Source organism: Lepisosteus oculatus, chromosome 2 (assembly GCF_040954835.1).
Source record: "Lepisosteus oculatus isolate fLepOcu1 chromosome 2, fLepOcu1.hap2, whole genome shotgun sequence".
Taxonomy (NCBI): Eukaryota; Metazoa; Chordata; class Actinopteri; order Semionotiformes; family Lepisosteidae; genus Lepisosteus; species Lepisosteus oculatus.
The window spans coordinates 55,840,128-55,852,789 of NC_090697.1; the positions used below are offsets into that span (position 1 = coordinate 55,840,128).

Genomic DNA, 12,662 nt, shown 5'->3' on the forward strand with positions numbered 1-12,662 from the left:
TATTCAGGATTCTGGTTTAGCAAGATACTGTGGTGGGACATAAATTAATGCCCTCAAACATCACCGAGCTGATGCAATTTTGTAAGGAGCAGTGGGCCAGAATTCCTCCCAGGTCATGTGAAAGACTGATAAACTCTTACAAAATCTTTTACTTCAAGCTACTGCTGCTAAAGGGGGTTCCACATATTACTGAATCACGGAGTGCACTTACATTTTCACACAAAGTTACTGAATATTGGCGACAAAGTAAAATTGTTACATATAATCTATCACATGAGGTTAGATTTATCTTCTGTAAGGACTTGGTGAGAACACTATGAAGCTCAGATATGTCTTAATATGTAAAACCACAGAATTGTAAGGATATGTACTTTCTGTTTCAGATCAATGCACATTGATCCTAATTTGACATTAGACCATTAACTGATAGTACACAAAGGAGAGGATGTGATTTAAGTATTCCTTAAACTATACTTACAAAACCCTTCAAACTGACAACCGCAATCTTAGCAATGAAATGAGGATTCGAGGTGATTAGGAGACACATTTAGCACTGAGATTTAGGCCAACCCAGTTTTATATATTCCTTTTATATATTCCTTTCTAAAGGAAACTCTTATTTTATGATAGACAGTCAAACTTATTCACATTAGGACTGTACCAGATACAAATTACGAGTTAACCAAAACAATCCAGTTTTCTAATTTAACGAAACTAGTAGGCCAAACAGCTAGTAATTGCTGTTACTCAAAAACATTTTTCCAGCAATCAACTCAACAGTCATTGATGAAGATTATGATTTATGACCAATGACCAAACTAACAGCTTCAGAACTGTTAATGACAAATCAAATATCACATAACATGGTTTCCAAAACTGGCTATAGACGATCTAGAGGCAATTTATTTAATGGCGCAATCACAAGCAATTAAATTCTCAGAACAAATTCCAATATAATTACTTAATATAATAACTTATTACAGGTACCACTCTACCCTTTATATCTATGTACTACATAGTTTGTACAAGAGGACAGTGAATCTTTCTCACACTGTCATCTACAGGTTAAACCACAATGGAACAAGCTATTCATATTTAATTAGCATGATCTTACACACAAAAAACTGATGCATCTGAACAGGTATCACAGCATCAGAGTTTTGAAAAGGAAAAACTTAACTATCCAGTATTAAGTTTGGTGCCACGCGGGATGCAACTGTAAACTTAACAATTCAGATTCACCATTTCGGCACTGTACTGCTCCCCATCAGTGAGACCAAACCACTTAAACTGGACCCACTGGAATATGATAGAGCCGTGGTTCTCAAACTGTGGAGCGCCTGCAGGTGGTACAGATGACCCTGGAAATTTGCTGTGTGCACTGAAAAATTGGGACAGGTTTTCATATTTTCTAGTTTAATAAAATTAGTTTATGTTTCAAATACGCAGCCTAGGTACTTAGCTACCAAGATACAGCGCGTGCTAATACTTGAGTGGACACAAGAGCTACTATGTAATTCTATACCATTGTATAGGAATGCGTGCTATGAACCTAAGTGACCAATTGTATTAAAAGAAGTTATTTTTAGCAAACAGGGAGGTAGGAGAATGTGCGTGGTTTTGGAACAATGCCAATCTTGTAAGCAAAGGAAAGCGTGATGGATAACAGAAAAATATTTAAGGACTGTTTTTCTCATTTGAGAAAAATACGCCGAGCATCTCTGTGTTTCGCTCCCCTGTGCATGTAATCAAAACTTTTTAACTTCTGAGTCGGCCTTCTGACTTTTAAGAGGAAATGGGGAAAAAAATATCCAACAGCACCACATTCGCCAACAGAACAACTGATAGAAAATAAATACCTTGCAAAAATCAAGTGTTATGTCATGGCTGAAAGGAAGAGACGCCAAAAGTACTGATCTTTCTGTTCTCTAAGCCGCTACCAATAAGAACTACAGGAAAGCACATATTTCAGCTTCTGAATGAATTTATCGAAGAGAATGGCATCGACAGGAAAAAAAGCGGCAGAGTTTGTACAGACGGTGCTAGAGCGATGACAAGACGGCACAGTGGTGTAGTTTCACGAATTAGAATTAGAATCGAATTAGGTTGATCCAGATATGAAGTGGATGCACTGCAGCATCCACCGCGAGGCCCTTGCAGTCAAGAAAATGCCTGAGGGGTTTAAAATCTGTCTTAATTGCTGATGTCAAACTTGTGAATTGTAACAAGGCTCGACCAATTAATTAACGTCCATTAAGTGTGATTTGTAATGAAATGGGCAGCGAACATGTGTAGCTTTTGCTACATATTGAAGTGAGAGGGTTATCAAGGGGCAAAGTGCTCATGAGGCTCTTTGAACTGCACTACAGATGTTTTTGCATGACCAACAATCTCCCTTGGCAAGTCTATTTGATAATCCAGTGTGGCTGGTAAAATTAGCCTAACTTTCTAATATATTATCATGTCTGAATGAGCTGATTACGGGACTGCAGAGGCTCACTTTAACAATTTTTGACTTGTCTGACAAGATCACTGCCATGCCGAAAAAGCTGCAGCTTTTTGTTAATAAAACAAAGTAATGTCTGTGCTTTCCCAACTTTGGAGAACTATCTGCACACATATAGTGGGGCACCTGATGCTGCTGTTTGTGATGTGATGTGATTGCAGTGCACCTCTTGTCATTGGAAAAACAGTTTTCAGAGTATTTTCCAGTTGAGGCCACACCAGAGTGGCTCAGGAATGCCTTTACTGTTGATGTCATAGGAATACCCAAAGATCTCACCTGTGCTGAACAAGAGTAGTTGCTCGAGTTATCATCTGATGCGACTTTGATGTCAGAATTGAAACACCAGTCACTGTAGGATTTCTGGATCCAAAGACAGAGTGAATACCCAGCCCTCTCATTAGCTGTGTGGTTTTTGATGCCTTCGCTACTAAGGTTGCTGCTGGAAGAGGTGTTAGTGGGGCCAGCAGGGGGACACTATACACTATACTGTAAACAGGCGCCGTCCTTCGGATGAGACGTAAAACCGAGGTCCTGACTGTCTGTGGTCATTAAAAATCCCAGGGCGTTTCTCGAAAAGAGTAGGGGTGTAACCCCGGCGTCCTGGCCAAATTTCCCATCGGCCTTTATCAATCATGGCCTCCTAACAATCCTCCTCTATGAATTGGCTTCATTACTCTGCTCTCCTCCCCACTGATAGCTGATGTGTGGTGAGCGTTCTGGCACACTATGGCTACCGTCGCATCATCCAGGTGGATGCTGCACATTGGTGGTGGTGGAGGGGAGTCCCAGAAAAGTGGAGTGTCCAGAAAAGCGCTATATAAAGTGTAAGCAATTATTATTATTATTATTATCTGCATTCGAAGCTCACTGCCCTCTTCCCTGACATTGCAAGGCTTTGCTTGATTAAACAGGCTCACCCCTGTTTAAATGGTAAGTGCTCAGTGCTATTTTTATTATATGTGTGTGTGCACGCACTCATGTTGGTCATTGAGGTTTTCTGTGGTTCCTATGAGAAGATGACTTGTAGGTGGTACTTTGCTTTTGCTTTGCTTTCATCAGGAGTGGTACTTGGTCCAAAAGGTTTGAGAACCACTGTGATAGAGGATTGCAGCTCTGCACAACACTGTAGGTTTACGTGTGCCTCGTAAGCTACAGGGGTCACCCTCCAGTCAAAAAATGCTGAAACCTGACATTTTGGAAGCATTATGGTCCTGCAGAAAGGCATGTATCATTTGTCAAGTGTTACCCCTAAATCACATAAAAGGGTGGTGCAGGGCAATCAAGAGACCAACATAGAAGCTATATTAAGGTTTCTTGGGGGTGGGGTTGTTCAAGTGTTTCAATACTCCATTTTATTTTCCATATTATGGAGATCAGATTGCTTTTGATAGCATCACATCAATATCGGCAGTATTGTTGTAATGTTTCTTTACATACCCTAAACAAGGGTATGAAACAAAGAAATGTCTATTTTAACGCTGATATCACATTAATAAGTTAAAAGATCGCTGTAATGTCAGCGAATATACAGAAAGAGCCTGCTTTGTGTCCTTCAGGACTCCCTCTTTAACAAAACTCAGACATCACAAATTTAAAAAACGATCAAAAAACGATTTAAACGTGTCGGATTTGTAATCACATTTATAAAACTACTCATTTACGATAACATTAACTACAAAGAAGTTTCACTGCAATGTTTGGGACGTAGATTAAACAACCGGAAAAGCTACAGATGAAGATGTTTTTCGTTAACTAAGAGTTTGAGGGTGCAATTTTTCTTGTACTTCCTGTACTCGAATCCAAAACACTAAATATCCAGAAGTTAAATCACAAGCTTTGGTCTGCAGCCATAAGAGTAACATTACCGCTACAGAAAAATGAAGATGATCATCACACTCCATAGCAAGGGCTATTACATCCCGTCACATCACCGATCACTTACTCCGATTATCAATACATTGCGCTTGAGTCAAAACAAATCAGTGGGCCTCATTTAAGATATTATTTTGATTCTTCTTGCTGTACAACCTCAGCACACAACGGTCTGGAAAACGAAATTACATACTGCATCGATTCTGTGGATTCTGTACAACATGTGAATAAAGTATTTTCCTTGGCTGTAACACAACATTTGTAAAAACAGTACAATATCTGAGTTAAAAGGGACATTAATTAAGTGAAAATGATTACTGATAATGTACTGTATGAGCTGGTACTGCATCATTAATGAAATCAAAACAGTTGTTTATCTTGTTACTTCGTTTACGGATTCAAAATAAAGTTACTAAAAAGTACAAATTTATACTATTGATAATGGTTGCTAAATGTAAGGGAAACTATTCACGAAAACACTGCTTACTACATACTCATCATCTCATGCATGCTTGAAACCGAATAACATGACCTATTTTTACAATCAATGCTTTTTAAACATTACAATAGTTCAATTTCAATTTCGAGACGTTTGAAAACAGACTATAAAACCTTGTGCTTTATGCACCAATCGTGCACCAAGAGGGAATGTTTCAAGAAACATGGTTGGTCTCAAACGCAGACACCGTTTACTCCATCACTTGAGTTGCAATGTAAATAAATCCCAAGTACGGCCTATCAGTTAATGATGCATACTCCATCGAATTATCACAGGATCGAATGTATTTTTTCACTCTGATGGTTCTTTGCTGCGTTAATATATGCATGAACTACATATAAACAAACTTCTTTCTTCCTCATATCAAAGAATGCAAATTACGTGCTTTACCTGCACCATTATAGCCATCCGGAGAGAATCTTTTGCGATATTGTCTTTGCATTTCTTGCAAGAAGCTCGACCACTTTTAGCGTATTCGGCTTTGTACAGCTTCTCCTCTTGTGAATCCGCCATATCGCCCGCTTATTAAATTTTGCAGCTGTATTTTTACTGAGCTGTAACAATCACAGATCACAATGTATGACCCGCGTGGAGCCAAACCGCCTTAGCTCTCAAGCGCAGACTCAACGAATCAAATGATGAGCCTAAGAAAAGTTGCATGGATAAGGCAGAAAACATCGAGCACAATGCAATGATTGAGCAATGTAACGTTTTAACGTTGGTATCGGCAGTCCCCTAATAGATTTACCATTTTGAATAACAGATATATATATATAAATTAAAAATAAAACCTTGATCATTGAAAATTGGGTCAAAAATGGTATAATTTGGGTTAAACAATTTATCAATGCTGAGGGTGAAATATATTGTAGCGCCACGAGGGACGCTTTAGCCATGCGCCCGCAAGGCGGGCTGAGAACAGCACCTGGGGGCGGGACTACGGGACTGTATATAGAGGGATTGAGGCTGGGAGACGGTCTCTTCCTTTCGGGTGTGTGTGTGTAGGTGTGGTACTGTGACTCCATGGCCATGGCCATCTCCGGATCGAGTTATTAAATGTGTTTTTCAGCCTCATTCCCAGAGGCCTATGCCTGCTCCATTCCGTACCTAAGCCCGCGGTTGTTACAATATAATTACAATTGGTTTATTCCATGCTGAAAAAAAGAAAACACAACGTTTAGGCCGTGGAGCCTTCTTCAGGTGTGAGCACACTTAATTTTAAATCACTGGACTTCAAGGTTTTTAACTGGGTAAATTAGATTAATTATTTTGTATGAATCAGAAAGACCCTGCAGAGATTGAAAATCAATACAGATGCTAACTGTGACCTTTCTGAAAGCAGCCCTGAAAGCACACACCTGAAGAAGGCTCCATGGCCGAAACGTTGTTTTCTTTCTTCTTTTTTCAGCATGGAATAAACCTATTGCTTGTTCCTTTGCAGCCTACTCATGCTGACGCAGCTACCCACCTGAACAATATAATTACACTGAGTTTGTTAATAGATATAAAATTTCTATTAATTCTTATCAATATTTCACTCTAACGCGATTCCTAGGGAAATATTGACTCTTTTAAGGAGTTGCAATAGTAGTCCATTAGAAACATTGGAAGAATTTACAGCTTGCATCAGACTAAAAGGAAGGGAAATATTGAGTTGTGGATGTAATACATTTTAAGATCTCTGTTGCAAGATGATAATATCCTCCCTGTTACAGTATATTTGAATTCCTTATTTGTAAAATGGGTTGATTGGAAAAAAAATGGATGATGCCCAATAAATATTGTATAACTTATAAGGTTAAGGAGGTTTCGTACTAAATAATTCATCGAATTTACTCAGTTAAGACCCTTGTTGTCCAGTGATTTAAAATTAATATAGATGATAAATGTGTTTTTTTGTGACAATAGCCCTGAAACTATTGCAACATTTATTTTGGTTACGTCCCATGGTAAAAACTTTCTGGACTGGCAAGCTTACATTAAAAATGAGACCAATATTGATATTTTCTTTGAAGAAATTGATTTTATGTTAAATTTTGCCCCATCGGAAATAATACAAAAAATAATGTTTAATTAACTTAATTATAATGGCACGTTATCATATACACAAAATTAAATGGCCTGGGAAGAATCATATGTTTGAACATTTTAAAATGGATGTAAAGGAGTATCTGCAGACTATTTGAAATTGTAAAAATATGAAAGCGGTGCGGACTTTTTCTTTAATTTGTTTTAGCCTTTTTCATAATTTGTATTTATTTTGCCATATGTACTCCTGACAATGCTTTTGTCTTCAAGTGTTATATGTACTTTTGTTTGTTTTGTATTCGTTGTTGTTGTTAATGCTTAAATACACCTAAATACATTTATTTTTAAAAACATTGGTATCAGAAGTGGAAGAGGCAAAGGGATTTAGTGGCGATGTTTGTGAAGTGCTATTTTTCTTTGTTTTCAAAATTCTAATAATGAATTCTAAGCCAATTACAAAAATACCCACTATTCTGCAAAACATCCAGTTGATTTGATTAAAATACAACATAGACTGAATTTACATTCATATATTCATTCTTAGGATTGAAGCATAGCATATGGCCTCATTTTCTGATGTGTTCTTAATGGAATAGGACCAAAGGGTTTTACATAAGTATTATTTTCTCTGCTCACATAAAGCAATTGGAGTCTTCATCCCTGGTCATGAAATAGTCTGATTCCATCTCATGGGTCATGTCTCATATATAAAAGATGAATAAAAATAGGTCCTGCAGTTCACATCCAAAAAATCAGCACTGATGCTTCAATCGCAGCTGACGTTCAAAAGCCAAAATAAAGCCATGAGAAATGGCAATAACTTTTGAAAAATATTAATGAAGTGAATGAAGGATGCAGGTTAATTATTTACAATATGCTAAAAATACATTTTAAACATCTATGTCTCTATATAAAGACAAAGGTAATTTAACTTTTTTTTAAATTGATTGTTATTTTTCTATATTGATTGAGTATGATTGAGTCATATTGATTTAAAACTTGTTGCACTTCGTCTGTCAATAACTATATAAAAGAGTAAATCTGATAAGCCTTTGAGAATCAGCGCTTTGAGACTGTAATTGCCTTTATGTGAATTGTGGTAAATAGAACTTTTCAGATTGTCTTAATTGTGATTAACTTTACTACAAAATTGTGGCTAAAGTTATGATATAATTGTATTTTCATTAGGTTTTCGGAATTAAACCAATGAAAGGCATTATTTTAAATAGCATTATAATTTACATCAATCTGGGTAATGGCCAAAAGGAAATTAAACACCAGTAGATTTTGCAGTTTCTTTAAGCTTTTTAAATTTATTTATAGTAGGGCAGCCTGGTGGTGCAGTGGTTAGTATTGCTGTTTGTGTGATTGGATACTGGGACACTGGGACAATTGGACAGTGGGGTTCAGTTTCTGGGGTGCCCTAAGTGTAATTGTGTGGGTTTTTTCCAGGACTTCTGGTTTCCTCCTACAATCCAAAGACATACTGGTAGGTTGGTTTATGGAAAAACAGGCCCTGGTGTAATTGTGTGTGTGTTTTTGTGTCTGTGTGTGCCCTGAGATGGCCTGGACTCCTGTCCAGCAAGTATCCCGTTTGGAGCAGTCTGAAAATGGATGGATGTTAATAGTATCCTGCAATTCCTTTTTTATGCTATTTCAAGTGAATCTGCCTGAGTCTCGTATGATTCATATTTCTCATTTTCCTACTTCTTCTATTAGAAGAAATATGGGATTCAATACAGTGCTGTCTAAATGTAAAACCTTTAGCACCAAATTACCTTTTTAACTTCAATACAAAATCCTTTATTACCAATTTGTGATAGTAGTGAAAAGGATTAATCTTTTCTGGCTCTATTAGCATTTCTAATGCCTGCTTTACTTTATACCTCACTTTTATTTTTTAATTCATACACTGTATGTTACTCATTTCTCCACTCTAGGTCTTTATTTCTCCCGTTATTTTTCTTTATTTACATACCTACTTTCATACATTGATCTGATTGTTTTGTGGGTGAATTTACCCTATGGTTATGACTCTATTTCTAACTTGCATCTATCCATTCTCTACTGATTCCACAGCCATTTATGCAAATGTAATCATCACTTCTAGCCATTTCATTCTTTATTAATTTTAATTTAACTCAGATTGTTACATTTGAATTCTTTGTAGACATGTCATAAAATCTTTGTACTGCAGCCTGTTTTATTGCACAGTGATTTCAAAAGGAGGCAGCACCGATGACTTTATGCAGTTGCGATTAAACAAATAAAATAAATTGATCCTTTAAAATAATCTTTGTTATTAATATTGTTAAGAAATACATTTCTAATACATATATTTTACATTACAATGTATCATCAATGTTTAAGAATAATTAGCATGTGAACAGTTTGAGGATTTTACAGTTTAGGACAAAGTGTCTTACAATTTAACTGCATAAAATAAGTACAACATTATATTTGATTCATAATATTAAGCATAATGGTTTGTCAAATGTACCATTTGAGAGTAACTGCTTATTAGTTTAGATTTGTGTTGATTTCAGAAAGGGAGATGAAGTGTGTGGCACATCTGAAAAGGAGCAGTCATCTTAGTGAAAGTTAAACAGGGTGTACTTTATTGCTGTTTTGTGTGATGGGATACTGGGATATTTCTGTAATCAGGTTACAGAACAGATCTCCCTGAACAATGTAATGGGCCACAGGCACTTTGCTTCTTGGTGAGAGTGGTGAACAAGTTGCTCTTCACACTTCCACTGCCCAGGGAGTGAAGGTTCCTGGTTCTGCTGGGGGACACTGAAGAAACAAAGCAGGTGTAAATGAGATGAAAATGAGACATGATGCGCTGCAATTTAGGGACACATATTTGTAGAGCCAATGAAGATAATGAAGACCAATCCCTACATCAGAATTCAATCTTGCCAATTATTTTTCCATAGTGCACTTGACAGTTAAGAATACCTATTTTTTTCTTAAGCCAAGTAACCAGTACACTTACCACACAGTCATGGAGAAGTAAAACAAGAATGCATCTGTGTTCTTCAGCTATTTTCTTGTCAAAGAATGCAAGTTCAAGTAGCTGTGCTGAGAAAAGAACTGACGGAGCTGTTCCTGAAACTTCCCAGACTCCCAAATTCTGCTCTAATTCAGCAGTGCTCAAACAATTGTGCCCTGTCCCAAAAATGGTTCAAACTGCAGTCAGCAAGCACTGCATGCATTGAAACTGTGGGGTATAGGACACATTCTGAGTGAACGCTATGAAACAGCATTTTGACTAGGGACACAGGAACTGGGAAATATAGGTTAGGACCTTACTGCATTAGCATTACATATTAGTTGCTCATTTTTGTCTGAATATCTTATATAGCTAAAGCATTTCAAAAGAATTTAGATAATCATTTTGATTTAGAAAAACAGAGATGACTCTATATCAGGAAATAAATTTCAGGCAGCATAACATCCATCACCTGAAACAGATTATACAGTGTCTTGCATTCAGACCCTTCCTATGGTGTCTCATACTGCAAAACTGTAAAATTATTTATACACATTTTTTTAAACTGAATACATTATTCAAAACCTGAATGTTCAGCTGAGGACATTTAGGGTAAAGATAAGTTACAATAAAAGTCAGCAATCACTAAAGAGAAAAAAATTAATTTGTTGACTGAATAAGTATTCAGACCTGAGAATTCAATAGTTGGTAGAGGCATCTTTGACACCAATTACAGCTACAAGTCTTTCTGGGTAAGTCTTTCCAAACTGGACAACACCAGATGTGTTCAGTTTGTTCTCCGTTCTCTGTGACAAATGTGCTAAAGCTGTCTCATGTTGCAACAAATGTTCAATAGAATTCCAATGAGGTGTTTGAACTGGGCCACTCAAGGATATTCACTTTCCTGGTTTTAACCACTCCAGGGGAAGTGATGTTCTATCCCAGTTTTAGGTCTCAAAGAAGCTTTCCCCAATGATTTGCCAGTGCTTTACTTCATCTATTTTTCTATCTTTCTGGACAAGTTTATCAGACCCTGCTGATGAGAAGGCAAACTACAGTACCACTATGCGCTATGCTAGGTTTGTTGTCAGTAGTAGGACTTTACATTCAGACTAGAAACTTCCAGTTTTGTCTTGTTTTGGAAAATGGTATTGCCACGATTGCAATTTCACATAGGGGTTTGCTGCAAACATCATGTAGGATTTGAGATGTTTTTTTAATTCTGTTCCATAAAATCCCCATTTGTGACTGGAATATTGTTGACCACTGAACATTTTCTCCCATTTCAGCCACTTAACTCTGTAACTCTCACCTTGAGCCTCATGGTAGCTGTTCAGTTTGGAGGAACAACCTAATCTGGGTAGTGTTGAGGTGTCTTTCACTTCTTAATGATTGCCTTCACCATTCTCAAGAGTATTCTATCCGTCCTTCCATTTTTGTAACTACTTTATGCAACACAAGGTTGCAGGGGAGTTGGAGTCTATCCTGGCAAGCAATGGGCACAAAGGACACACTCTGGATAGGACACCAGTCCATCACAGGGCACACATAGATACACACACATGCACTTACACCTAGGGCCAATTTTCCCAGAAACCACTTAATATACCAGTATGATTTGAAATGTGGGATGAAACCGGAGCACCTGGAGGAAACCCACAGGAACATGGGGAGAACATACAAACTCCATGCAGATAGCACCCCAGGAATTGAACCCAGGACCCCATGGGTGCTAAGCAGCAATGCTAACCACTGTATCACAGTACTGCCCTCAAAGAAATTAAGGGTCTTTAAAATGTTTGTATATGATTTGATTTGTACTTTTATAAAGCTTTATCCCTGAGTTTTGAGACTTCCTTGGACTTAATGTTTGAATCTTTACTAGAATCTGAATAGTCTTTGTTGGAAACAGAGGCCGCTCAACCAATTATGTGGCCATTTATGGTACTTTTGTGCACTTAAATTTAGTTTTGCTGTGGCAAAGGTTTAAATATTTATGATCTTTTCAGTTTTCTTTCATATTTATTATTCATTTAATTATTTTTCTGCTGTGTGGAATGTGTGGAATATATTGTGTATATAACAAATATTTGGTACTTCAAACTGTTATGACTGTAAGATTTAAAGCAATTGAATGTGAAAACCAGGGAATAAAAGATCAGAATACTTTTGCAAGGCACTGTATATAAAAACCAAGGAACATCAGCTTTAAGGAATAGCTATTTTGAAAGCGTTGAGGGGATCTGCAATGAAGAAAATAGAGGTTCTCACTACTTTTCTGCGTGAGTTCCCTATACGTTACGTTTTGGATACAAGTGAGAATATACCTGTCACGGTTGTCATCCCTCCTCTAGAGGGCGCTCCTACCTTTTTTGTTGTGTTCCCAGTTTTATTTGTCCCAGCTGTGTCTTATCCCCTTTTCCCTATTTAAGCCCGGCGTCTCCGTAGCTTGGGGTTCCACCTTGGAAGACGGACACCCGGAAGCCTGTCTACCAATGGGCACAGGCTTCATCATGGTGTCCTGAACTACTGAGTCCGGGGCTTAAAGCGCCTTGTCCCATCAAGGTTTTAACTATCTGTATTCCTAGGTCCCTGTTCCCTGTGTTCGTCTTGGATGGATCTCCCAGCACCTGGACCTTGGACTGCGCCCTGATTTCCTCTATTGGACTACCTTTTGGACTCGTTAGCCCTGCACTCCCCCCCCTGCACCAGATCACGCCCGTCAACACCCCGTGTGTTTCTACCTGACCCGTTCCTGCTGT

The 12,662-nt window shown here is 37.7% G+C and overlaps 2 protein-coding genes across 2 annotated transcripts in view; both read right to left on the bottom strand.

Annotated features, from left to right (window-relative positions):
* The window catches only part of parp1 (poly (ADP-ribose) polymerase 1), a 43,869-nt gene extending 38,361 nt beyond the window's left edge, over nucleotides 1–5,508 (bottom strand). Inside the window, exon 1 of the mRNA XM_015346007.2 lies at nucleotides 5,268–5,508. Within this exon, the coding sequence (XP_015201493.1) occupies nucleotides 5,268–5,390 (123 nt within the window). The 5' untranslated portion in view covers nucleotides 5,391–5,508. The remainder of the gene's footprint in view (nucleotides 1–5,267) is intronic.
* Nucleotides 5,509–9,500: 3,992 nt separating this feature from the next.
* The window catches only part of xdh (xanthine dehydrogenase), a 62,305-nt gene continuing 59,143 nt past the window's right edge, over nucleotides 9,501–12,662 (bottom strand). Inside the window, exon 37 of the mRNA XM_069179473.1 lies at nucleotides 9,501–9,701. Within this exon, the coding sequence (XP_069035574.1) occupies nucleotides 9,651–9,701 (51 nt within the window). The 3' untranslated portion in view covers nucleotides 9,501–9,650. The remainder of the gene's footprint in view (nucleotides 9,702–12,662) is intronic.